Raw genomic sequence first — 27,332 nt, 5'->3', positions numbered from 1 at the left:
ACTCTTCCAAATAAACTGCCCACAAGCAAAATCGCTTTGTTTTTCCTAATAGTTTAATTAGACTTTAATGATTTATTGCTCATCTGCAAGGATTAATATTGCATTCATTAAAAATCATTCATATACAAAATAAACCTCTCCCTCCCGGCCCGACGCTGCCACCGCCATCCCCGGGCTCCCCACCCCCCATGACATGGCTTATACAGAGATGGAGCCCTTAGGGTCAGACCTCGGCCTAACGTGGATGGGAAAGGGGGGGGACCATGACCCCCAAGCACAGGGGTCCCAGCGTGGGTCCCCTCACAGGGAAGGGGGATGCTCTCGCCCCCCTCTCCCCGCCCATCCCAGCTCACTGAGCCAGGCATTGAGTCCCTCACAAAGTTTAAGGGAGGGTAGAGGGGACCCTGCAAGGCAGGCGATCCCCAAAAATCTGTGGGGAGGGCAAGTGACCCAGCGACAGTCCAGGAAGAGACCGGGCAGGGTGAGAAAGAATAGTCTAAGGAGAAGGAGACTGAGGGGAAGAGAGGAGGGTGATTAAAGCCATGAGCACCCCTCCCACCTTCCTCCCATCCTCACAAAGGAGCTTTGCACCCCCTGGGAAACAGCAGCACCCCCAACCCTGCAAAGCCCCAGGGAGGGACCCAGCCAGGCAGCGCTAAAAAGGCAGCCCCAGTCCGTGGGAGGAGGTGACCAGAGGTGAAGGAGCAGCCCCAGTCACAGGTACACAACATCTCCATTATCTGTGTACCGGGAGATGCAGGCAGCGAGGGTCCTCCTTCCCTTCACACTCTGGCCTTGGCTGGGGGAAGAAAGAGGCAATTTGAGGAGGATAAAAAAAGCCAAGAGAAACCTCACTGGGTTGGAAGGAGCTTCCCCTGCCCTGGGACAAGCTGTAAGAGATGGAAAAGAGAAACAAGTCACCAGTGAGGACGGCAAAGGAGGATGAACCGATGAGAGTGGCTGAAACGCACTGCGAGAGGGCAGGGAAGGGCTGAGAAAGCCCAGCGCGAGGGCCGGGGCAGCAGAGGGCTTTGCGCAGGTCTGTGGTGTAGAGGGCCCAGGCTGGGGTAGGGGGAAGGCTCATCTCTGCGTCCGTCTCAAAAAAAAAAGTGAAACACACCACCCCACCCCCCAAAAAAAAACCCCACCCCAGACACCCTTAAAACCACGCCGTGCTTCTCTCAGTGGGAGATGGGGCCGCTCAGACACAGCGAGCATCTGCATTCAGCAGGCAGCTGCATCCTCGACGCTTCCCCCCTCCTCCCCGCCTTAAAACATCTCTTTAAGGATCAAAAAGAAAAAGAAGAAAAAACAAACAAACAAAAGATGTTTTTAACTCAATTAAGGTGCAGTTTGGCTAAAAAACCTAGGAGAGATGAGGATAATGCTGGGTAAGCGACCCCCGTCTGAATTCAGATTAGCACCCTGAAACAGTGAACTCCCCCATTCCCAGCCGGCCACCAAACCTGGGCCAGCGGCCACCAAACCTGGGCCACCTCGGCACAAGGACCTTGGCCAGGCTTGGGGACAGTCACCTATTCGCGAGGTGGCCAGCAGGTGCCACTCTGCTCCTAAACAGTGCTAGGAGCATTGATCTAGCAGCTAAAACTGGGCTCTTTAAGGCAATTTAGAAGTTGCAGATAATCCACACAAAGAAAGAAACATAAGATAAGGTAGAACAGCATCTCCATATCTGCAGGGATCCCGGCCGAGACTAACGCAGGCTGGAAAGGTGAAATTAAAAAAAAAAAAAAAAAAAAATCGCTGCAGGAATGAACTGCCCCTGGCACATCAGGAAAGGGAAACCTTCCCTGGGAGCCAGGGCTGGGAACCACCAGCGGCTTCAGCCACATGAAAGCAAGAAGCAAATCCCAGGTTGTCTGCCAAGATCAGACAGAGATGTGATCACGTAAAAGGGTGAAACTGAGAAAAAAAAGTGACCTTAAAATCACACTGATAAATGTAAAAACAGGTTCCTTTGTTGGTTTAAAAAAAGAAAAAAAGTAAAAGGTAAACCAAAATAACAATGATCTTTAAAAATAATCTCTCTAATGTTGCCTTGTGTGGTCTGGTCCTTCATGGGTATGGTCCATCAGTATCTAGAAGAGAAGGGAGGGGACTCTGAGGTCGTGGGTGCTTGGGGACACAGCTCCTGGGAGCTGCTACTGTCCCAGTGCCGGGAGATGTCCCCAACGGCACCCACTGGGTGAGGAGACAGCAGCTCCCTACCCCAGCTGACACTGACCTGTAGTAATTGGGTTTGAAAGGCCCATTTTTGTTGAGTCCCAGGTATTTCGCCTGATCATCCGTCAGTTCTGTCAGGTGGGCATCAAACGAAGGCAGATGCAAGCTGGCGACATACTCGTCTGGGAAGGGGGAGAGGAAAGAGGGGATCAGGGGGTGCACATCCCCCACTACACTGCTGGGGAGAGGATGGACAGACTCATCATATGGCACGAAAAAGGCTAGGGCCCCATGCTGGGTCTGGCTAGGCAGTCCTTGCATCTAGCATCACGGATTCACTGTCACATAAGCCTACAGCAGAGCTGAGCCCAAGCCCTGGTGCTGAGCAAGGCTGGATGTGCACCAAAAGGCACAAGGGTTGCATGAAAAACCTCAAGCAGGAAGGCTGCAGGATAAGGGGTGCCTGCCAACACTGCAGGTTAAGGAAAATAAATGAAACAACCTGCACGTGTTTTAAGGTTGCTGCCTCTGAGGGCCTCCCTGAACTTATTTTCTCTCTGGGAGTTTTTTCCAGCCCAGGTTTGAGTTTCTCCTTACATCTAAAACTGCTGCCTGTGGAATAAGTCAGTCTGGGTTCCCTTCACTCACCCATCTTCTTCGGCAGCAGGTACACGTCCTGTTTGTAACGGCCCTCGGGAGCGTTGTAAAGCTCAATCAGAGCCAGAGCCTGCAGAGATCACAGGGGACAGCCCGGGGACATCAGGGACAGCCACTGAGCTGGGCAGCACTGAACACCCGCAATGGCACAAAGCTCTCAGCAGCAGATAAAGGTTTGGGAGTTTGAGGATGGGGGACAACCATTTCCAAAATACCTTGAAGGAAAGGCTTCTACTTAAGGGTATGTCCCTCCCTGGGTCTCCATAATCCCACCACCACTGGGGAAGGACCAGAGAGATCAGCGAGATGACACCCAGCTTGTTTGCAGCATCTGAGCTTAACACCCTGGGAAAAACCAGAGCACAAGGACGGAGGAGAGAGGAGCAGCTCTGAGTCTCTTAAACCATACGGCTGCCGCATCACGCAGAAATGAAGGGATTGCTCGTTTTAAACTGGCAGCATTGCTCCAAAAACCAGAGCCACTCCTTCAGCATAAATCAAACTGCATCTCCCCCAAGTGCCAGTTCATGCAGCTGAGAGCCTGGCCCAAAACAAAGCCCTGGTCCCCATCAGCTTGGACCGACAAATGTGAGAAGGGAATTCCCCCTGTTCGCGTGGCTGTCCTCCCCCAGCCATCAGCCCCCTCTGTCTTTCCAGCCCAGCATGTTCCTTCCATCACTCGCCAACCAAGGGCCACACCAGCCTCGGCTGCTCGCACAGCCAGCACCGACTGCAGATCTCAGAGCAGAATCAAATTTAATCACCGTTTTCTTTGGACAGGCAGAGTCACGACAAACAGCACAAGACATAAGCTGTGTCTGCCCAGCTGAGCTGGCACTGATGCTGGGGAGCATTTTAACCACTGACCTCCAGATCCCCAAAACTCACCCCAGGGGAGATTTTTGTGCTGTTGAAATTAAAGAGTCCAAAGACAAAACAAAGCCTTGCTTTGAGGTAAGCTTAAACCTGTGCTGAGGGAGCTCTCCAGTGGCTTACAGCACAGCAGGAGTTCTGCCATGAAGCCTGGCCCATTTAATAGCTCTCCCAGCTGTAAGCAAAGCAGTGAGTTCATGCCATCATTAACTGCATCCCAGCCAAGAGGTGATGGCTACAGTATTTCTGGCAGTGGTGCCATCCCAAGGACCCATCCAACTGCGTGCTTCCAGCTTCTTCAAAACCATCCCCACCCCAAGGCTCGTGCAAGGCCCCAGATCATCCTCCGTCCCTTGCGCCCCAGCCCTGCAGCGTACGGACCTGAGTGGTGGCTGTGATGGAGAGAACGAAGGTGGGAACCGTGGAGCAGCTCAGGTTGAGAAGTCGGCCCTAGGAGACAGCAGGAGGAGTTTGCAGAGAGCTGAACTTGTCCTCAAAGCCAAACTGAATTGAGTCTCAAGACAGAAACCACATCTACCCCCTCCCCGGGGCAGGGGGCAACCACAGCACAGTGATTCAAAGCCCACCTATGTGACCAGAGCATTCCAACTCTGCCTCAGTTTCCACCCTAACCCTTAGCTTTAAGGCAGGGAAATGTTGTGGTCCCTAGAAAGAGCAAGTCCCTCCTACTGCCAGAAGAGCTCAAGTGGGAAGAGGAGACACCCAGCCAGTTTGCTGCGTGGGAAACCCTGCCAAAGCCAGAAGCAGACGGCATTTGGCTGATGGGGATGGCTCCCAGCTCAGAAGAACAGAGCCAGATGGCACCTCTGTGGCTGCACGTGGTACACGATACCTCCCCTGCCTCAAGAAAAGGGGAAAAAAAAAAAAAAAAAAAATCAAGAAACCCTTTCTCAAGCTCTGAACCTCCTCCTAGCACCCTTCCACCTGGTTAAATCTCTGTTACAAACTCCGGCGCACAGCAATTTCCTGAGTCAAGCAACACTGTGGCAGGGTTCTCAGCGCACCTCGGCCAGCAGCACCACCCGCTTCCCATCCGGCCAGATGACGTGATCCACTTGGGAACGGACCCGCTCCCAGGTCAGCTCCGGGGTCCGGAGGCTGGTCTGCAAGAGCAGGAGGAAGAGGCTGGAGTCACGGCGGGAGCGCAGCGGGGCAGGCGCAGCCGTCGAGGCCGCAGGCAGACTCACCACGTCGATCTCTGTGTTGGAGTGGCCCATGTTGCATACGATGCAGCTGTTCTTCATCCGGTCCAGATGTTCTCTGGTCACGACATTCTTGTTTCCTGCAGGCAGAAAGGGCACAGATGAACCCAAGGCAGTGGAACTATAAACCCTCTGATTTCTCCTTCCCTGCGCTCGAGTCAGAGAAGCTCAGATTGGGGCAACATCAGATGAACTTCCATGAGGATGAGAGCCCTCCTGGCTGTGACAACGGAGAAACACATGGGATGAGTGCTGAGCATTGGTCCCACAAATTAACAAGGCTCTAGGAGACCCCCAAATACCCTTGAGACACACAGCTGTGATGTCCCCTCCTCCTCCCAGGGACTGAGGAGGACTGTGGCCATATAGCAGACTGGGGGGTAGGAGGAAAAGCTCTTGCCAGAGCAGAGCTATTGCTCTTATAAAATTAGCAGCACATGGCAGCGAAGCGTCCTCCATCCCCAGCTCCCCCAGCACCCTTGAGACCCCCGCTTGGGAACGACTGCTCCTTCTCGGCCTGCTCCAAGGCTCACCCACAACCTTCTCATCCCTACCTGTGCAGGTGATGACGACATCCACCTGACGGATTACTTCACTCAGCTTCACCACCCGAAATCCGTCCATGCTGGCAAAAAAGGGGGAGAGGGACCACGATGAGGAGGAGAAGCCTGCTCCCTCTCTGCCCCAGGCCAGGAGGGATGGTGCTGTATTGCTGCAGCAGCTCCCAGCTGCTCACACAGCAGACAGGCTGTCCCTTCCACACCCCCAGGGACGCCAGATATGTGAGGAAGGGCAATACAAAGGATGCGGCATCAAACCTGCTCTCACAAATGTTGGAGGAGCCTGGCAATGTGTGGAGCATTCAGCCAGCCCTGCGTGAGCCCTTGAGCAGCCTTCCCAAGCCAGCTGGGGCAGGTGCCTACTGCCTGGTACCCCACCACTGCCCCAGCCCTTCCCCATCACACCCCAACAAGATTTATATTCTCTGAGATGAGCCACAGATCCTCCTGGCTCTGCTTCAGCCTCTGTCAGGGTTTAAAGGAAGCCAGAGAGCAAACAAAGAGATGCTCACAAGCAACATATAACATCTTACCAAGCTTGAAGAGCGCAGATGGGGTCGATCTCTGTGACGTACACGATCGCTCCCAGGGCTTTCAGAGCAGCACAGCATCCCTTGCCGACCTGCCAAGACAAAGCATCAGCGTGAAGCTGAACACAGGATGTGCAGAGCTCTACAATCCCTTCCCTAAAACAGCCCAAGCACATCCCAGGCTGGGAGATGCTCATCCCGGCCACCTGCCCGATGCCAGGAGCAGCTCAGCGATGTACCCGGCAAGTGGCACTTCTGCTGCAAGGCCAGCTCCCCCTCCACCGCCACCAGCCCTCCAGCACAGCCACCAGCTGGCAGGAGCTTTCCAAAACCAACACGCTTGCAGCCTGCAGAGCCCCCAGCACCGCAGGAGCCTTTCTGAGCTCTCCTCCAAGAGATTAAAGCCAGTCTGGATGAGCATGCACGTCCCCCCACTTGCCTTTAAGCCAAAGGCTTTCTTTGGCATTCAGAGCTGTCCTGAACTGATTGGGGGACAAATCCTTCATCTGACGTTCCCCACTTCAGCATGGGGGAGAGCAGAGCTCCTGTAACAGCACCTCTGACTCTATCCCTCGCCTCACTACAAAATTGAAGTGAAGTCTATCTCTCCACACCACTTACCCACACTGGGGCCTGGCTAATCTGCATGTACCCATGCTCAGCCCTGTTTTCTGACCAGCAAGACACTGCCAGGCAAGAAACACCTCCAGAGACCCCCTCACTTATCACCAACTCCAACTTCAGGTCTACTGACAATAGCCAGGCAGGGTAAACTGGGACTCCAACCCACATCCAAATGGGAAACCAATGAAGGTAGGACTCCCTTGTTTTGAAGAAGTCTGGTAAAACTTGGGACAGGCCCTGGAAACTACAGCTCCCAGCACAACTCACGGCTGGACAATCAGACGCCACCCCAGAGCACCTGGGCGAGAGCCAACGCAGCCTCTTGTTGAGCAGAGCTGGGCTCCACTGGTGTCTAAATAAATTAGTAAGCATGTTCCTGCTGGGAAGAGCATTTGCAGCTACTGCCAGGCCCTTTGCAGCGCGGGAAGATAAACACCCACGCAGACAGCGCACAGACGGAGGGAAGGTGTCAGCTCCCGGCTCCATGCTCTTCCAGGGCAGAATCATTTACAGGTTCGTGATACAATTCCCCTCTGCCAGAACGTTATCCACCAGCGAGATGCAGCCTGCCCCTCTGCCTCCTCTGTCACAGGCTTGGTGACAGCCAGGCTGGATGCTGAACTCGGTCCAGGGACAGCAGATGGGAGCACCCATGGGTAGTTGTAATTCAGGCCAGCATTCCCAGCAACTGTCGTACCTGCAGCCCAGCTAACCTGCAGGCAAACTGGGGAATATGATGCTTGTTCTGCAGGCTCCCAGCAGGTTCTAGCAATATCTCCCTGGTAATCGCTTACCAGGTTTGATCTACTCCTGTATCAAAGGTAAGTGGTCTTTGCACAAAGAAGCAGCAGGATGCTGAGCCCAGGGGAAGGATGGCACAGGGGGAGGCTGACTCACAGCTCCGCCGACAGCCGCTTACGAAACTCACCTCCCCATAACCACAAACCACCACTTGCTTCCCTCCAAACATCACATCCGTGGTCCTCTTCAGGCTGGGGGACAGAGAGAGACCTGTGTTGGGATTAGTCAAGCGCACACCGCTGATGGCCACAGGCAGCGCTGCGCCGTGAGAGCCTCCAAAACCAGATCCTGCAAGCACACAGCAAGGGCAAAGCAGCGAAGAGCCCGATCCCTGCTCGAGAGGAGCCAGAGCCAAATCCACCGGTGTGAGCGACAGCACAGAGGGGAAGAAGGGCTGGACTCACCCGTCCAGGATGGATTCCCGGCAGCAATATAGGTTATCAAATTTCTGTTTGGTGACGGAGTCGTTCACGTTCATGGCTGGGACGCAAAGCTTCCCGGCCTTGGACAGCTGGTACAGCCTGGAAGAGGACAGAGTTGGGTCAGAGCAGAGAGCAGCAACCCAGTACGAGATCTCCACATCAGCCTTCCCAAACGTCCTACCTGTGCACGCCAGTCACGCTCTCCTCCACAATCCCTCGGATCTTCTTGAATACATTGGGGTATTTCTTATAAACCCAATGGGTCAGGTCCCCACCGTCATCCAGGATCTAGAGAATGGGCAAGGAAGAGCGTGGAGCAGTCAGGCCTTTCACTGGGAAAAGCACTTACTGGGGACAGGACAGGGGAGAAAAAAAAAAAAAAAAAAAAAAAAAAAAGAGATGCATCTTCAGGCACTGATGAAGGGCTGTTTGGGCAGAGGCCTGAGGGCCAGGACTCCTGGGTTGCCCTAGTTGCCAGCAATTCGGGGTCTCCTCCAAAACACAGAGGATTTCTTACCCCCTGCATGGAGCTGATGGATCCTAACAGGGTTTTCTGCCCCTGCTATTGCTCTGCAGCCTGGAAACGTGAGCACAGGCAGCACTAACTAAACAGGCTGAGATCAGAAGGACGCCACAACATTCATGCCCTGAAAGCAAACAGTGGAGAGGAAAGGCTGCGGGAGCTGTCACAGCCCACTGACACATGCTATCGTGTCGTTAGTGATCACAGACCATGCAGCAAGGCAGTGAGAGGCATCATCTGCTTTCAGCAAGGGAAAGGTCCCCTGCAGAGACCCTCTCGCCTTGGGAGAGCGTGGATGGGATCTGTGTCGAGAGAGGAGCAGCTGGGGCAGCTCCCGCAGGGCCGATCCCAGCAGGGGGAAAAGAGGTCCCGTGGTTTCTCAGCTCGTTGGCAGCTCCCATGCCACCAGGCTGCACCAGCCCAAGACAGTGTCTCTGCAGCTCCTCCAACCCCCATGGTTGCCCCCAGCTCCAGCTGCTATTCTCCATGACCCCCACTTTAACGGGGGCTCAGAGGCCTTTGCAAAGCCAGCAGGTGCCCAGGCAACCCCAGCAGGACCCCAGGGAGGGAAGGGTGAGGAGCACCCAGTGACCACTCCATGGAGGAAGAGGAAGGGCTGGAAGAAGGCTCATTACCATGTTGGCTTGCCAGCCATCTACGTTAACACAGCGGTCAATGCACCACCAGAAGTCATCCTCCGACTCCCCCTTCCAGGCAAACACAGCAACACCTAGAAGAAGATGAGCATCCTTGGCATCTGCTGTGTTTGGCAAAGCTCTCTCCTGCTTGGCTAGCTTAGGAAAGCCATGGATAGGAGGGCCAAGGGGCGACACAGAGCTCAAACCACAGCCCACAACAGGATCAGACCCGTTTATCCCTCCCCTAGAAGATATTTGGTCCAAACCACCCCTTAAACCAGCTGTCTGGGACAAGGCTGCAGAGCCAGGAGGGGCTGGAAGGGCTCTGCATCCCCAGGCTCGGCTGTACTCACCAGCTTCTGCTAAAGCAGCTGCCACTTCGTTCTGGGTGGAATAGATGTTACAGGCAGACCAGCGGCACTGCGCTCCCAGCGCACACAGCGTCTCGATCAGCACCTGTGAGACAGCGGGGTGAGAGGCAGGCCTGGGGCAGCGGTGAGGGGCCCTGGCACAGCCCTGCACAATGGGCAGTAAGAGACCCATCAGGGACCGAGGGACCCTTCGGGGACCCATCGGGGACCGGCTCCAGCAAACATTGCCCTGGGGAAACACACACAGCAGAACCTTTGCAAAGTGTTTCCAGAAATGTGAAGGTGCATCCTTGGATTCCCCAAAGCTGGGAAGCTTAAGGGACTTTCTTCCCCCAGGAAAAGCTGGTGTCTCCCACCCCAGACACCCCAAATAAGCAGCCACTCACCGCAGTCTGTGCTGTAATGTGGGTACAACCCACGATTTTAGCTCCAGCCAAAGGCTTCTCCCCTTGAGCACGTTTCCTGAGTGAAATCAGAGCAGACATGTCTGCAAAAGGAAGAGAGGGCTTTAAATGATGGCTTCGTCCAGAGAGGCCCCTCTCTGCCAGCCCTGCTCTCCTTTCCAGGGTCTCAGGCTACATCCAGCCCTAGAATTTTTGTTATAGTTGTTACACAGACAAGGAAAAAAACCCACATCCCTGGCTTGGCAGATCTGTCCAAAATGGGACCAAAACACCAGTGCCATCTGTCACAACCACATAACAAGAGAGGTCTGGGACAGGTACTGCCCAAGGAAGGCAGCTAGGGACAGTCACCAGCCCTGCAGCAGAACAGCATCAAGGACAAGCAGCTAAAGAAGCTGAGAACAGTGCTGCCACATCTCTGAGAAGCTTCTTTACATGTGCCTGGATTATCTTTTTAGGCTCTGGTAGCATGCGTCCAAAAGGTGCCCGAAAGCGAAGTTACCCAATCACTCCCCTGGAAATGGTAACTCAGCTTCCCACAAGCCCCAGGGGGAAGGGTTGGGACTGTCAGTTTTCATGTTTCTGAAGGTGTTGCAAGATCCTTGCCCATTGAGGTTTCTCATCCAAAGCCACCAAAACATTAAACCCTGCAAGAGCTCTGCTGCTGTTAGAAAATGGATGCCTCACGTTAATGTTTGCTGTCGTGTCTAGCTCTTCCCCACATCATCAGCTGATTTGGGGGGGGCATAAAACAGGGCATTCAAGGCTGTAACAAGAGTTGTGGGAATTGCCATGGCTCAGTTCCTTGTCTCTGGAGAGCACAAAGCCCCACAAACGCCATGCTCCACTTTTACCTTGTTCAGCGATCTCGATCTCCCGGCGCCCAAACTCTGCCTGCTTGATGTTCTTCACACAGAAATTGCTGCTGCCTTTGGAGTTGGTTTGTTGTTTCTCTCGGGGGGACACCTCATCATCGGAGCTGTCCGTGTAGGAGGCAGCTAAAGCCAGGAGAGGAAGGCATGTTACCCCAGGTCTCAGAGACCTCCTACCCTTTTGGGTGGGTTTCAGTTCCGTTTCACTTCCCAGCTTTCATGCACAGACACTCATGGCTCAAACTACAAATCTCCTAAGGAAAGTGAGTGTCCAGAAGGAATTCTACACTCTTGTTCTCTAAAACAACCCAGAGATAACTGGGTTATCAACTAGCAATCAATACCCAAGCTTCAGGAAAGCCCAGAATTATTGCCTCCACATCCAAGTACAACACAGCAGCATGGAGCATCCTGACAAGCAGGTGAGCAGCATGTTCACAGCGGCACCGATGCCAGATCTGGGAGAAGATCAAGCACTGACAAGGAGCCTGGCACCTACCAGAGCTGTAGCTGTCAGTGGAAGACTGCGAGATGGAGCGGGACAGGGACCGACGGCCCGTCTTGGTTGGAAACTTGGTGAACTCCTGCATGTCATCTGCAAACTGGATTTGCTGAGAAGTGCAAAGGAAGAGAAGTGCTAAATCAGCAGGTGCTCCTTACGGCATGTCCTCTTTCCAGGCTATACGGGCCCGTGGGTCCCTCCAGTCCACCTTAACTGCTGTAGTCACAGAAATAAACATCATCAAATGCATCAAGGAACTGATCAGTGGCTACATATGCCAGAAATTAAACCCCCTCCTCTGCCTGATCATCTGTCACCTGAATGTTGAAGATTTGACACTTAACACCTGGAGACAAAAAGAGCACCCAACAAGGCTTGCAACATCTCCTTTAACCCACCTCTGACTCCCTGAGGCTCCTCCAAGAAAATCAGACTGCTTGTACAACACAAATACTGTGCAGCCCTCCAGACAAGCCCCGCACAGGCAGAGACCCTGCTCCCGACAGACCCGTCACAACTGGTCCCAACGGATTTCTGCCCAAAAGCACAGCAGCAAGGAAGCTGGGGTGGTCCCAGCAGAAACTCAGATCCCTGGTGCTTCCAGGCCCTTCCTCAGGAACAGAGCATCCCGCAGGTTAAAAACACGGCACCTCCTTCCAAAACCGACACTAAAAGCAGGGGGAAAAACCCTCAGCCAGAGAGAACATTTCAACAAAAAGTAGTTGACATTGCATTGGCTTTCAGTCTCCTCAGTGTTACAGATGTTTCCATTGTAAGAGAAGCCCTAAAACAGCCACCCCTCCTTCCTCTCTCGGCCAGAGGCAACTCAAGGCTCCGGCACCTACCACCAGCACATCAAATCAAAGTGCATTGGGCGGAAAGGAAGGGAAAAATAGCCCCAAACTGCTCAGCTGCTGCACTTGCCCCATGTGATCAGCCAGCAAAAAGCCCTATTACTGCTTCTGCAAGAGAAAGACGACAGAGATGAAAGGGAATTAGGAAAAGCGCCAGCAAATCCAGCCTGATGACCCCCTCCTCGGCACACTGCCACGCAGGAGACCCTAACAAAGATCCCCAGCGTGGCCTCTTCCCTCTGATCACATCGCTGCAGGATTTAATTTTGCCACTTAGCAGGGATGAGACATCATTGCAGGGAGTGGGATTAACAAAGCATCCCCACAGACCCAGGAGATCTCCAGAAGAGTCCTGAAGAAATCAAAATGATGGAAAGAGACAGGCCACAGTGGCCTCAAGGAGGGGTTTTCCATGCCACAGCCATCCCGAAAGCTCCCTGAAAGCTTTGATGCAGGAAACAGCCTTCAAGGGTAAACGAATGAAACTATTTACTTGAGATGATCTGGCCCAGAAAGGAGGAATCTGCATACTCTGGGTCTGGGGTGTCTGCAGCACTAGTATGGCTTTTGGGCTGTAAAACGGAGCCACGGTTCCTGAGGAAACCCAGCTGATGGGCCAAAAGCAGCACTGGTATTCTGCTTAGGAGTGGAAACAAGGACACGAAACCCACTGCTCAACCCAAGGGAGGACATGGGGGTTGAAGAAGGGAACAGACTAGCACCAGATCAAGCCCATCACCACACCCAGGCAGGCATCCCAGGCATTTTTGTGGGTGCTGCTGCTAAAAGTTTTTTAGCCAGCTCCTCCATACCGGACACATTTCCAGCCTGGTATCTGCTTCCCAGAAGACAGCCGTGCGGTTCTGACACAAATTGCATGAATTTGCATTAGTGGAAAGAATGGGAACGCTAAATGGGAGTTTGCAGGTTTGGTTTTGCAACTGGCTTAGGTCCTTGGGTGCAGAGGGAGGAACCGGAGGACATCATAACCTAGAGCACTGCTGGGAGAGCTGGTACCGAGAGATAAGAGGTGCAGAAGCACTCCCAGAGAGCAACACCAAGCAGGTAGCAGCGGTGTCCTCAGGGCACAGGGCCGGAAGCTGGCAGGCACAGCGGTTTCCCAACCAAAGAATGATATTGCTGGAATTTGTTCAAGGTCTGTTGCTTGGATCAATCTTTCCTGGATGGCCTAAGAAAGGCTTGTGCCACTTCCGTGCTGGTGTATTGCTCATGGGCATTTCCAGGGCGGGGGGAAAACAAAAGATCAGTAATTTCAGAACAGCAAGATTTCCAGCCCTTCGCGCCCACCTCTTCCTCTGGCAACTCATCAAACCAGAGGGTGTAAAAATGCTCCATAAAACAGCTGTTGGCATTAAAATAGCTTAAAGTGTTAGCTGAGGAATTTTCTCCATCTCAGGGAGATATTTCCAGGGAAGAGGTGAACCCAGGAGGGCAAAACCAGATAACTCAGACTTTGCTGCTCCGGGCTAGGATGCAGGTGGGTGTCTGTCCTCTATCCTTGCTTACAGCATCCAGGACACAAGAGCCCCAGGTCAGAGCATTTCCCTGCGGTGAAACGTGCTGCCTGGATGGTCTTGTGGAGCAAAGCTCGTTTGGGATGCGATAGGAAGGAGAGGGTGGGATGGAGGGCTGCTGCGCTTCCCAGCTCCACACCATCCCCACACCACCAAGACAACAGAGATGTACCAAACACTGTCATCCCCTTCAAGGGAGTGGCTCGGGGTGTTAAGCCAGCTCCAAGGCACAGTTTTGAAGAGAAATAGCAGTTCTATAAATGGGGGTTTTGAATCCAAGGGGGGGAAAAAAAAAAAAAAAAATCACTGCTAAGGAAATCAAGTGCTGAATTAACCACAGTAATCCCCACCGTGGCTTTACCAGAGCTCATCTAAACTCTGCAGCTTAGCAAAATCTGCCCTGTCTAAAATTATCAAACATGGCAAGCAGCTTCCAAATCGAATGAACCATTCACACATCAAACCTCCTCCAAGCCCAGCAAATTAACTCAGCGTCCGGCAACCAGCTGAGAGGAAGATGAGGGAGGACAGGGGGTGCTGCGGTCAGGCGAAGCGACCGAGGCGACAGGCGACGCGTGTGACTGTCGGCTGCGTTACCTTCCACGTGCCAGGCTCTCTAGCTGCATTAAAGCAACGGAGAAAATCTCGTAATCCCTTGGCTTGTCATGGGAATTTGAATGAATGGCATCCCCGGCCGGGGGCTGCGAGGAGTCGGCTGCGGCTGGCCGGAGCCAGGCTGGCTGCGGCGAGAGCAGACCAGGATCGGGACCGTCCGGCTCCTGAGAGCACGATCACAGATCACATCCCAAACTTCATCCTGCTGGAAGCAGCTTTTCCAACCGGGTGGAGCACAAGGCTTTAAGAACAAGGAAAATATTTTTTTGTCCCAAGAATTCATGACCAAGGAGGCAAAACAACACAGCATCGATTTCTCCACACAGAAATCGAGCGGGGGTGTTTGCCAGCATCGCCACCCCCGACAGGAGGAGATGGGCCGGGGTTCTGATGGAGCCCTGGCCAAATCATTAGCTCCTGGCTTGGTACAGCGGGGGTTTTTTGGGAGATGCCTAGTAGTAAAACACCAGGATCCGACACCTCCTGCCAAGTTTTGGCAAAGCGACGCTGAACGCGGCCCACTCCCAGTCACACCTGCCAAGCCAGAAGTACATTTTCTCCCCTTGCAAAACCTGGTGCGACCGTGCCCATTCCCATGCAGATCCGACTCTTCCCAAAAACGGCCACTTGTTTTCAGCTCAACCCACCTTTCCATGCCCTGGGTCTGGCCAGGCAGGAGGAACATCATCCTTGCTGATACAGCACCCCAAAAAGAATCAAATGAAGTTCTAGGGACCCCCAGGCCCTCCCAAGGCAAAAAACCTTGACACTTCGTTTGCCTGCACCGTCTGGTGCTTCCCAAAACCACCATGAAGTGAAACAATCGGCTTCAGCAAGCCTCTCCCTGCATTGTGAGGTACCTGCCCACGCGTAGGCACGGTGGCCAGGCAGTCCTGAACCCAGCAGCACACGTGCCCCCAGCACATACAGCGGCATTTGTTTAATTATTACAACATATGAAGGGCAAACAGATTCCAGATCTGGACTGCTACCCCCTCAATGAACCAGCAGCTCGTGACTGCTGGGTGTGCCATCCTCAATGGTTTATCCTATGTTTTTCCTCAGCAATCAGGCTGGGGAGCAGCTTTCTGAGCTTATCGAGAAGTTTCCCTGCTGCCTCTGAGCTGCAGAGGACTCTATAAATCCATCTGGATTTACCTTGGGCACAGATGAGCCAGGCACGTCCCTCTCACAGAAAACAACCCCACTTTGAATTTTAAAACTCTTTTCATCCCCAAAACAGCTCCAGAGAGAATGCTCAAGCTCCTTCACCATGCTACACGTCCCCAGTTGTGTCCTATGCAGCTTCAGGGGGCAGCAGCGGAGCAGGTTGCAGAAGGAGGAGAAGGCGGTTTTGGAAAATATCCACCGATTCACAGCCATCCCCAGGGCCTCACCAACCACTGACCCTGTTCACCGAGGCACAGGCTCCACAGGGGAAAGGACACGTGCTAGGGAGCAGCTCCAGGCTTCCATATTGCCACCATCAGATTTGCCTTAGCAACTCTTTTTTTTTTTATTATTATTATTTTTCATTAGGAATGTGAGGGGTAGCACATCCACAGTGGTGTAAAAAAAGCATCCACTTCTGGAGTAACTGGGGAGCGGGGAGAGGAGGTCCAAGAGCAGGTTTTACACATCACCCAAGATAAAAAGGAAGCAGTGAGCCACCTAAAGCTATCCAACTTCCTAAATTTCCTCTACCACGTCCAGGGACGTGATGACACAGCACGGTCACCCAGGAAGAAACAGCAAAATCAGAGCAGAGCACATTCTCAAAGCAACACAACTGCCTGGAAAGCAAGAAAATCTCCAACCCACTTCCACCCTCCCAGGAGAAAGTCTGGAAGGATCCAGGGTCCTGGGACCTCTCCTTCGACTGCAGAAAGCCAGCAGCAGAGATCAGGACTACTCAGAGCAGCCAGTTCCCCTTATTTAATCTCCTTTCCCAAACAAAAACTCTCTGGCAGAGGCTAGGAGGGCACTGATGGTTGCCCACGCTGCTAAGCCCTGACGTGCCCTGTCTTTTAAGTTCATCATTTCTTTGTCATTCCTGGAAATTCAGCCAGACGAGAAATGCTTTATAGCTCAAATCAGCACTCATCCTCCTCACCAGCCCCACTCGCACGAGACGTGACCAGCAGCTTGTACCAGGGCTGAGTTTTGCAGATCTGGAGATGAGCCCCTTCTCACACCCAGGCTTCAAACGCTGAGGATTCGTTATGTGCAGAAGAACCGTTTCATCCCGGGTAGCTGCGGCTGGTTTCTCACGAGGACCTGGGTCCTGCCACACTGCTGAGTTCAGGCGTTTCTAAAGGACAAGTTGTTTTAATCCATGTATTTGCAGAAGCGAGTTGTCACGTTCAGTCAACGCAGCAGCAAGGGAGGGAAGAGGCTCCCAGGGGCTGAGGTCTCTCCAGCCACACAACAGCATAGGAAAATAATAAATAAAATAAAATGACCAGCATGAGGCTTTTCTTCTATTCCTAGGTCAAAAAGAAGAGATGAGCAGCAGGTTTGCTTGTGCCACCTCCTCAAAAAGGGGACAGCACTCTTCCAGGCTTTGCTCCTGCAATCAGCAGGTCCCGGAGGGGACCCCACATTTCCCAAGCAGAAGAAAAGAGCTCTCCCCAAAATCCAGCCACGGCCTCCTGCCACATTTGCCCTGCTTGGGCCGAGGGGCTGAGGCCACCCCAAGCCCACTCTCCACAGGTTCCCAGCGTCTCTCCCCTGCGCTGGCCCCGGGGCTGGCAGCAGTCCCGCCGCGTGAACCAGTGAGCGTGGCTGTGCCAGGGCGCTTGGTTTGTTTAGAGGACTTGGCTGCTGCTGTCCTCAGACCCCCTCTGCCCCGCTCCAGGCTGGGAGAGCCAAGCCCCTGTTCCCACAGGACAGTGTCCAGACAAGGGGCAGGGAACCCACTGCAGCTCCCAGCCCTCGGGCACACAGGGGGTGCAGCTCCTGCTCCACAACCCGACAGGATAAGTGTATTTTTCGGGTGGAAATCAGCAAGGCAGACATGGATGTTACTCTGCTGTGAGGTTACGTAGCCCTGGAGGGGTATTCCTGGACCACAGCATCCCATAAGGGTTGAAGGAAAGGAAATCTCAGGTTCTCGGAGCAGAGGGATGTGGGCAGCAGGATCACTCACCATCCCCACTCCCAAATCATGAGCAAGGGGCGGTTTTTGAGGTGGATTTGGCCTCATGATTCACAAACCACTCCATTTTACCACCTCCAAGCTCCAGCCAAGCGAGACAGCACATACCTAGATGACAAGTGGCTGCATGAATTCCCAGGAGTCTGTGGCCAGGCTCAGAGGACAATCAGATTTCCAGTTCAAATCAGCTCAGCAGCAAAAGACACCCCAGCCAGAGCACGAGGCTGGGTGTAGGCGGGAGGGGGCTGCATTAGCAGCACCCATGGCTTCAGCCCCACCGTGCTGCAGGGATGCTGGAGGAGCAGGTCGGCAGCCGGGCGCTCAGCAGGCATCTCCTGATCCTCCACACCCACTGGCAGAGCACCAATGGCCCTGGAGAGAGCTCCAAGTGGCACGGCCCCGGCTAGAGAAGTTTTATGGAGGAACAGGACCTGCTTCTGCCTCAGGTGTGGCTTTTGCAACAGGACAACTTCCACCTGACAGTTCCCCCAACTCAAACTTTTAGAAAAAAAAACTCAAAGTGCTTCATTCAGACAACACAGCTGGGAAGAGCTGCCTGAGGGTGCTGCTCTGCTTCAAGGATCAAAGCACAGAGCTGAATCCAGCGCCGCTTGGATCTGTACCTGTAGCTCGCAGAGGGTTCATGGGGCAGGTTTTTCCTCCCCAGAGAGGCAGAGACCTGCCTGGCACTCTCCCCACTGACTCCCTGAGAAGGAACCGCAGCCAGATCTCTGCCTGGAAACCTTTACACCGCTCCCAACAAGGAAATAAAGAGCACTTAGGTCCTGGCAAAGTAAACTGGCCAAGCCCTGACACCAACCTCCATCCTTCACTAGCAGAGGAGGGCTGGCTGGGTAAAGCACCGGTGGGGGCAGAAAAAACGTTTCCATGAGTACAAGAGGAGAATTAAGGACTTTCACACAAATCCCAAAGCTCAGCAGAGAAGAAGAAACACCAAGAAAGAAATGGGCCCATTCCAAAGGTTAATAGGCTGGAAACCACAGCAAGATCTCTGTCATCATGGGAATCACTGTAAATGCTAGTTAAAGGAAAAATAAACAGAAGGCGGGATTAAATAAAATAAATGTGATTTTGAGTGCCCAGCTGTTAAATAGTAACTGGGAATAACTACTGCCTTATAAACACCTTGGGGTCAAAGGTGCACTGCCTCCAGCAAGAGCAGAGGGAAAGCTCCCCACCAGCAGATAAGGCACCACTCCTTGGACTGCAGGAATTGAGGCAAAGGCTTGCTCCCGGCTGGAGTGCAGAGGAATATCTCCTTCACAGCTGGATCAGCAAAGGTTTGAGAGCTGGGATCTTTAAGGGCACTGAACTCCCATCAGGTTAACCCTACGAACCCAGCACGGCTACCCGGATGGGGAAACAGTGCTTTCCGCAGCACAAAAGCCATCAGCTTGGTTTGCCGGATCATTAGCTCACACACACATCTCCCCCCTCATCAGACAGCCTGGAGATATTAAGGTATGTGGAGGAGAGACTTGGAAATAGGGGAAGCACAGCCCAGAGGAAATCTTTAATGGGTGCAGAGGTGGCCACGATGGGTTTAAAGATATCCCAGACTTCTTGCCAATGAATTCATCTGGTGCCCATCCAGCAGTGTCCCTGTGGCAGAGCAAGTGTTTGGGCAATAAGGTAATGGGTATTAACTGGAGTTACCTTGCTGGGAGCACTGCAGGGACAGGACTGGGGGTTAAGTCATTCGCAGCCGCTTGATGGACAAACAAGGGACTAACGGCCTCAAACAGGCTGGAGCTGGAAACTCGTGGAAATGTATTTGTGTGTCATAGCTGATGGGGAATCATCTTTAGTTAGCAGCAATTTTTAAATTAATTAGAAAACTCCTCTACAACCACAGCTGTGCAAGACCAAGGGAACACTTGGAAGTGCTGTCAGAGGGCTCAATCAGCTCCACCACATGGGTCTGACGCAAGGGTTAGACACAAAAACAAATTGAAAAACCCAAACCTCTCCTCTGTAATACTAAAGCAGCCCTTGTGTTTTTGGGGAGGAATCAGCCTACCCGGCACCCCGGGTGCCCCACCTGCCTCCTTTTCTCCCCCAGAAGTGGCTTGCAGAATCAGAGCATTTCAAGACCTCTTTTGGCCTTTCAAGAGACCAACACAGCAACCACCACCCAGGCGAGGCTCCAGCTACTCTCAGCTACACCTCGAAGACCCTCCATCCCTGTGCCACGGCTCTAAGGGGAAACACCCGGCAGGATCAGCATCAGAACAGGCGCAGCCTGTTTGAAATACATCCCAGAGAGCCAGGAAATACAGCTGCGCAACTGGAAAATTGGAAACGCATCCTCCCCGTGCCCCTGCCCTGACTAATCCCTAAAAGCCCCTGACAGTGGTATTTCCACAAGTGCACCACGTAGAGCTGCCCTTTTCTCATTTACCAATATAACTCTGTTTCCAGCCCTGGAAAAGACTTCAGTTTTGATACATCTGGTTAGCAAGGCAGAATAGAAACCCCAGGCTTCAGCTTAGGCTGCTCACTGCTCAGGACTCAAAGGAATCACTACCAGGACGGACAAACATCACCCTCCCGGGCACCGACTCCTCATGTCGGAACAAAGTCAACCCCTTCCTGCAAACAGAGTTGATTCAATTAATCCTCTTTCTTTTAAATGGGGCAGGAAGGATAAGAAGTGACATCGTTGTGGGGTTCGCAAGCTTGGAGGATGTTTGGAGAAGGGGTTGGTTAATGTAGGGCAATGCAGGCTCCGCCGCCTGCAAGAGGCTGATGGCTCCAAGGTCAACAGGGATCAGCCAGATGTTCTCGCTCCAAAACATGCCCAGGTTGGATACAAGCCTCTCCCCACGGTGCAAGAAATGTGTGATATTCGGGGCTCCCTGTGGGGAGATGAAAGGAAGAGAGACAGAAAACAGCAGACACAGGTTCAACCTCACCCCAGGCCATCTGGAAGGAGGAAACCAAAACATGAATTTCAGCAAGGCAAAGCCAAGCCCAGAGGAAGCTCCTTTCCAGGCTGCCTACCTTCTCTCTCCTCACAGAAGGAGCTATTCCCTACGCCCACACCTTGCAGATAAAACCAGGCTCCCACAACCCCCACCCAAATCACAGCTCCTGAATTAAGGCGTCTCCTTCTCTGCCAGGCACGAGCGGGTCCTGCCAGCGAACTCCAGGTCCGCAGGAGGCAGCCAAGGGGAAGCTGTACCCACCTCGGAGGGCCGCGGGAGCCTCACCCGAATTACAATGCAGCCTGTTTGACAAGCTGGAACATCATGTCCTCGGCCACCTAAGTTCTTTGGCTGTCACCAACCTGAAGTAAACAGATTCTGCAGCAGCAATAAGCTCGTTACCAAGGCCACCGTATTGATCCCAAAGTGTAATTAAAATTCACAGTTCAAGCAGCCCAATGCGACAGGGCAACCGGGGCAGCTTCCTAAAGGCATGAATAGCCCCAGCTTCCGCATCCCGCCTCCTCAGAGGCAGGGAGCCCACAGGGAGAGACCGACTGCTCAAAAAACACCCCAAGGGGCAGCTTTCTCTTTGAACCATCAATCAAGATGCCCTAGAGCGTCCGTTCCCCGTGCCATGCCCTGCCAAGGGTTAACCACACTCAGATGATGCTTAGCCCAAGGCTAGAGGGGTACAGTGCACATCAGGTTCAGGCGCTGCTGAGCTGGCCAAGTCCCCAGGGCTTTGATAAGGGGCTCGAGCATACCCCACAGAGATGGTAACAAGATGCTCCTCCTTGGTGGGACTCCCCGACCCTCCTACAGCAGCCCCCCACTGATCCAACCCACAGTCCCATTGAGAAAGCTCGGGGTGACGCTCTGTGGAACCATCAGCACAAGGTCCTTTGCACCCGCGGCTCCACAGGGCCAGCAGGAGGCCCTGGGACAGTCACCTCAAACGTCACCACCATCTGCTGAGTGAAGGTGAGTCAGAGTCCCCAGATAAGCAGCTCTGATCAAAGGGCTCAGCAGGAAACGCAACAAGCCCTCTGCAAACGCAAACGTCGTTCGCAGGAAACTCCTGATGATAAAAGACACAGCCAGGCATGAACAAATCTCTTCAACTGAGTGCTGAGGCCCACACCTCCCCCTGCTCAAACACCTGCGACGAGGCACTCGCAGACTCCTTGGAGGAACAATGAGGACACGATCCTCACCAAAGCCCCACATCGAGCCAGCTGGTTATCCAAAAGGATCAACTCCAACCTGGCCTTGAAGAGCTGCTTACCAGAGCCAAACCTCTAGCAGGGAGCACAGGAACAGGCTCCAACATTTGCCCTGGGTGGAAAGCACAGTGAAAACTGTCTAGATCCCAAAGAAAGTATTGTGGTAGGCCGGTCCCAAGCGGAAGATAATCTTGCATTTTGGGAAAGGCTTAAAGAAAACACTGCGCTTCTGACACTCCAGACCTACCTGCTCACGTGGGAAGGAGGCTCCCACCAAGCACAGCGGGGCTCGTAGGAGAGCCAGTCCAGCTCACATGGGTGGCCCCCACACCATCAGAAGATGACAAGAGACACTTCTGCAGGCTGGGGAGAATGAATATCCAACTCATCTCCCATCTCCAGAGCCCAGAGATCAGAGTGGAAACCCAGCCTAACTCACAGGACTGCAGGAGCAGAATGGAGATGCAAGAGACCCATGCCCTGGCATGTCGTTTTGAAGATGGCTTGTGTCTGTCAAACCTGGAAAATCTCCTTTCTTCCTGCTCTCTGGTTCAGTAACTTAATTAAGCATCTTCTGGCCTTGTAGTAATGCTGGGTCACAAGGACAAAGCTCCCCTCTGGACAGCAATGAGACCCTCCAAAAAGCCAAACTGCTAAGGACCCAAGAGTGTCTTACAACAGAAAGAATTACAATTCTGTTACCTAACACAGCACCACTGGTGACCTGTCTGCTCCCAGCCCCCAATAAATCATCTCTGTTTAAAACACCCTCGTGGTTTGCTCTCACCACGGGTCAGGTTATGACCAGGCTCAGCCTGTGACCATCTAGCCACAGTGTGTGATCACTTATGAGGCTTCTCCTGCACCCCAAGAAAGGCCAGAGCCATCCCAGGGGGTCCTTACAGAGTAGGATGAGCCGTTCAACACATCCCAGCCCAGGCACCTCATTATGAGAAGGAAAAACTACAGTGAGAAGAGAGTGAGAAAGCAAAAAACCAGAGGACTTGGGCAAGGAAGCTAAAACAGTCGAGCATATGGCATATGGCTAAACTACCAGGCAAGGAGGTGGTGGCCGCTGCCCTGGACAAGCACACAAAGGCAGAGGAGGATCTATGAGCAGCCAGTGTAGGGGATGAAATTAAAGAAAGAGGAAGAACAAGTGACTGCAGAAGCTCCATCACTACAACAAGGACAGGCTCATCGCCCCCAACAGACCAAAGGGGAAGGTGGTTTATTATCACCCAGCCTGGCAGAGCTGCAGGGACCTGAGATGACTCGGGACTGAGAAAAAACAGGGCAGAAACCCCAGCTCTGGGAAGGGGCTGCGTGCAGGGCAGGGAAGCAGCAGGCTGCAGCAAGGTCAGGCACAGCTCAGGCAGCAGGAAAGCGGCTCTGCAGACAACAGCAAAAAGCAGCAGCAGAAATGATGCTCAGGAGAAGGTGTCCAGCCCTCCCCAGGGGACAGCAGCTCCCCACAGGCTCCATCCCCCTCTCCCCAGCCTTCCCCTGCTCCCATCTCCTGCCACCCCCGTGCCAGCCAGCACGCAGCTCGGCTTGCTACCACTGCAAAGCTGCAGCGCTGTGCATTAGCATTCCCCGCCGCACAGCCTCCGCGGGACTCCGCCGGTGCCAGCATCCGCAGGGGCACAGCACCAACCCAAACACACCGGCCGCAGCCTCCCCGCCTTCTTGGGGCACGTCGTTGCCCTGTAGCTCATACTCCCCGAAAGCAAATTCGAGCTTTTAGCCCATTTCACGCTCCAGGCGTGCTGCATGAGTAAGCAGATCTGTCTGCGGAGCGGCCGTCTGTCTGTCTGCTGGCACCCAGGTGTGAAGGAGCCCGCCGGGTGACGATCCCCACGCAATAAGGACGCAGCGGGGATCGGGTGAAGCGACAGACAGGGACAACACTTGCCAAACCCCCCCCGCTTTGCCGCAAGCACGGCGCCACGTCCTTCCCGCTCGAGGGTACCCACGGCTCGGCTCGGCCAGGGGTTTAAGGCTCCGCTGACCGACTGACGTGAATTCAGAAAGCAACTGCTGTCAAGGGCACCCGCCGTCTCCAGGGAGGCAGAAGAGCAGACGCCCGGACGCAGCAGTGGTGGCACGCAGGATCTGGAAGAGTACAACCTGCCCCCGAGCCCTCCTGTCAGCCCCACACCCTTATTCACTTAACCCGGGCAAGCCACAAGCCTCAGCGTTCCCAACCTTCCCCAGCAACACCAAAGCACACACTGGAAAAAGTAGAAAGCTCAGCATCACTTACCTCTGCCTTTAAACCACTCCCTGCCAAAGAACCGCCTCACTCTGACCAAAGCTGGTGTTATTTTGCTGACAGCCCGATTTCCCATAAACTGCAGTGAAAAAGGAGCTTCGGTAGAGCCAGGCAACCCCAGCTCTTGGGGGAAAACCCCCTCATTTTGACAGTTTCATTCACCTCGACTGCACTGGCTCCTACTTAAATCCAGAATTGATCATATTTAATCTTTTAATCTCTTACCTCCTGTTCTTTCACTTTTTCACCTTAAACAAGTCACTGACAGGAGAGGAAACAAAGACATCAGTGATCGCCCAGGCTGGCTGCACAGCTCGGGCTCGCTCCGGGCGCCCCGATGCAGCCTGCCAACAGCAAGGAGGATGACGACTTCTTCTCAGCACCCGTGGGGCTGATGTGCCCCCAGCTACGTCCAAGGTGCTCCCCCAGGTCCAAACTGGGCACGGGACACTGGCGGGCTCACGCTGGCTCTTCCGCTGCACACTGGCACGTTCCCCCAGTGCCAGCCCAAGTGAAGGCTCCTCTTTGAAAAGCTATTCAGTGGCAGGTCACACAGAGGAGACAGAGCCTGCACCAACCTTGGCCACACTCCCACCCTCCCCATCTACAAACTCCTTATGCAAACTGCATCAGCAAAGTACAAGGAGTCCAAAAACCCAGGGAGAGAGCTGCTTCAGCAGCACACCAAGACTTCCCCTCCCTCAATGCTGGTAAATCACCTCTCAACCATCTTCTTCGCTGGCCTCTGACCACGCTGAGAGCTCTAGGGGCAGCGAGCACAAAAGTCACTTCAACTTGCATTGAAACAGAATTGTTTTAATGGTTTAATTGCGATCCTGCTTCGAAGGCATCTGAGCTGGGGACACTCAACATCTTATCTCAGGAGGGCAATTCTCCCTTCCTAGTCCTTTTATCCTTCTGCCAACGCCTTCGCTATTACAGAGCACTATTCGCAGTAACTAGCCAGGCAAGGAAAACAGTGGCCCGAAGCATTCTGTTCCTTGACCTCAGCTGCTTCGCACACTCCCCAAGATCTCCCTGCCTGCCGACGTTATCAGCCTCAAATGTCGTGTGTTGCTCTGGGCACTGTTAATATCATCACCCAGCCAGGAAAGGCTGCAGCAGCTGCCGAACTGACCGTGGCTCCTCGTGCTGTGCAACAAGCCCATGTGGGCAGCAGCAAATTCAAGGTGATACAGCATCCCATACCCCCTGAAACACAAGCAAACTTTGCCTCTGAGGATGCTGGATCAACTCCCTCCTCCACATACATCACATTTCTTTTGACGACGCATATTTTGGCCCCATAGCATAGTTCAGGATTAGTAGTTTGCTCTCCCCTCTCAGATCAGCTGGCTGCAGCCTCACTCACACTGTTTAGCTCCTCAGCTTTAAGGAGGACAATGGTAACGAAAAGGTGAAAACAATTCCCAAGTTTGAGCTGTGCTGAGCCACTGCTGGAAGAGAAAGATCCCAGCTCTGCATTCCTCTGCTCCTTCCTCCAGGCTATGTCCATATAAACAGGGCTGGGGCGCAAGGAGAGCCTCCAGACGCCTGCTCCCCTGCAGCAGCCATCAGCCTGGGCAAGGAGAGATGCCTCAAACACAGCTACCTGACAGGAGCCCCTCCACAAGGGTCAGATGCTCCCCCAAACCCACCGCTGGCCGGAGCGGGCGAGAAGAGACATTCCCCCTTTCAAAGAACGTTTCCATTCCTGCGACTGCTTTGCCTTTGCTTCCAGAACAGAGGCAGGCGGCTGCAGCCCCGGGGGGAACACGATGTTCAGCACAGCAGGGACCTCCGGCCGCAGCTGCACGGATCCATGCAGCGCCCGGAGCACAAATCCGCCTCGCTGGCAGGACCCGGACTTCAGCAGCAAATTACTGAGCCTGGTGCGGCCGCACCAAGCTGGGAGCACAGGTCTCCGAGTGCTCACCCATCAAAAAGCCAGTTACCCGAATTAGTGGAGGTCCTGCACCCTGCCAGGGTGGCACGGCCAGTGCTCGTCCGCCTGCAGTGCCATCCATACACCCCAAAAGGTGTTATCCAACCCCCAAAGGGTTACACAAGCAGGGCCCACACCACGGGCAGCGGCACCGGGAGATCTCAGGAGCTCCTGTGAGAAGGCCTTCAAGGATGAAAGGGTAAAGAGGTGACTGGGGAGAGCTCAGCACCCAGGGCTGCGTTGGCAGCCTCTGCCCCAAGCCCAGACACGCTTCCACCCCCACTTCCAACAGACCCCTTGACCCAAAAAGAGCTCCACGCTCCCAATTTCCTCTCGTCGCCCTTCAGAGCGACCTACAGCAGGATCTCCAGGTGACTGCTGCCAGCTCGTCCTATTTAACGGGTCCCTCTCCTCTGGCCCCACTGCAGAACACTGTCACCCCCACACACACAGCCCCCACTGGGGTCCCAACACACAGGGTACCCCGACCTTACCTGCCTGTCCCCTTGCCCGGGGTCACCCTGTCCCCCAGGTATCCCTATGGCACAGTCAGGCCCCCCACTCTGCTCCTCAGCTTTCTGTTCCCCACCTTCCTCACCCCTAGAGCCAAACCAGGCCCGGCCCCAGACCCCCTGCACGGGGCCACGTTTCCCCCCTGCTGGTGCCAGCCCCCATCAGCACCCCCTCACTCCCATCCAGCCCAGGGCTGTACCCCGATACAAAGCTCTCTCTCCTCAGTACCCAATCCCTCCCTGTTTCACCCCAAACTGGGCCAGCATCCTCCGCCGGGCTCCTCCACCCCGGCTTGGTACCAGCCGCCTCTCGACGGTACCAGTCCCCGCCGACTTCCCTCCCACTGAATGGGGACAGCCCCCCCTTCCCACTCACCCCTCAAACCGGACCAGTTCCCGCTTCCACATTCCCCCCCCCCGCCAGGGCTGCCCTTCCCAGAGCCGGGCCAGCCCCTCCCGAAACCGGGCGCTGCTCCCTCCGAACCGGGCCAGTCCCCGCCGGTACCGGTACCTTCTTGGGGGCCTTGGTGACGGTGGCCATGAAGGAGTACTCGGCGTCCTCCACCTCCTTGGCCTGCTTCACCTCCTCGCCGCCGGCGGGCTCCGGCACCGACATCCTGAGGGGGAGGAGGAGGCGGCGGCGAGGCAGGCCGCGGCCGCCCGCGGTACCGGGCGAGGCGGGGCACGGCGGGCAGGTGGGAACGCTCCGGTTCGGTTCGGCTCGACTAGGCCCGGCCGGTCCCGCGGCGGAGGCTCCGGTGCCGCCGGCTCTCAGCGCGCTGCGGCGGGGACTGCGGCCGCCGCGCTCGGCGCCAGGGGCGGCCCTGCCGTGACGTCAGCGCGTACTGACGTCAGTACGCACCCGACGGGCAAGTGAGGCCGGACGGCGGCGCCGGGAGGAACGGGCGCAGCGGCGCGGCGCCCCCTGGCGGCGGCGGGAGGAGGAGGCGGTGCGGGGGGCGGAGTCGGGGGCGGGGCGAAGCCAGGGGGCGGGGCAATAGAAACGGAGGACGGAACAAATCGAAATTAAATCACAGAAGATAAAACGAAAGAATAAGGTTTTTCGGGGGGAAAAAATATG

The 27,332-nt window shown here is 54.4% G+C and overlaps 1 protein-coding gene across 7 annotated transcripts; it reads right to left on the bottom strand.

Annotated features, from left to right (window-relative positions):
- Nucleotides 1–35: 35 nt before the first annotated feature.
- AHCYL1 (adenosylhomocysteinase like 1) lies at nt 36–27,069 on the bottom strand. 7 transcript variants are annotated; one of them, XM_074925272.1, is made up of 17 exons: nt 26,763–27,069; nt 11,182–11,293; nt 10,665–10,808; nt 9,793–9,893; nt 9,389–9,491; nt 9,033–9,127; nt 8,056–8,162; nt 7,857–7,973; nt 7,580–7,643; nt 6,031–6,119; nt 5,492–5,562; nt 4,923–5,017; nt 4,740–4,838; nt 4,096–4,164; nt 2,833–2,911; nt 2,246–2,366; nt 36–2,099 (listed from the first exon to the last, which is right to left on the bottom strand). In XM_074925272.1, the coding sequence occupies exons 1-17, from the start codon at nt 26,865–26,867 to the stop codon at nt 2,093–2,095; spliced, it is 1,578 nt and encodes a 525-aa protein (XP_074781373.1). In that variant the 5' UTR covers nt 26,868–27,069; the 3' UTR covers nt 36–2,092. The 7 variants fall into 7 exon arrangements, 6 of the variants coding, with proteins under 6 accessions (XP_074781373.1, XP_074781377.1, XP_074781375.1 ...); XM_074925276.1 differs by lacking the exon at nt 26,763–27,069 and adding an exon at nt 24,020–24,040; XM_074925274.1 differs by lacking the exon at nt 26,763–27,069 and adding an exon at nt 23,696–23,727.
- Nucleotides 27,070–27,332: the final 263 nt, after the last annotated feature.

The sequence above is a fragment of the Athene noctua genome, chromosome 23 (assembly GCF_965140245.1).
Source record: "Athene noctua chromosome 23, bAthNoc1.hap1.1, whole genome shotgun sequence".
Taxonomy (NCBI): Eukaryota; Metazoa; Chordata; class Aves; order Strigiformes; family Strigidae; genus Athene; species Athene noctua.
The sequence above is the reverse complement of the archived record's forward strand: the minus strand, read 5'-3'. Positions and strand labels throughout refer to the sequence as shown.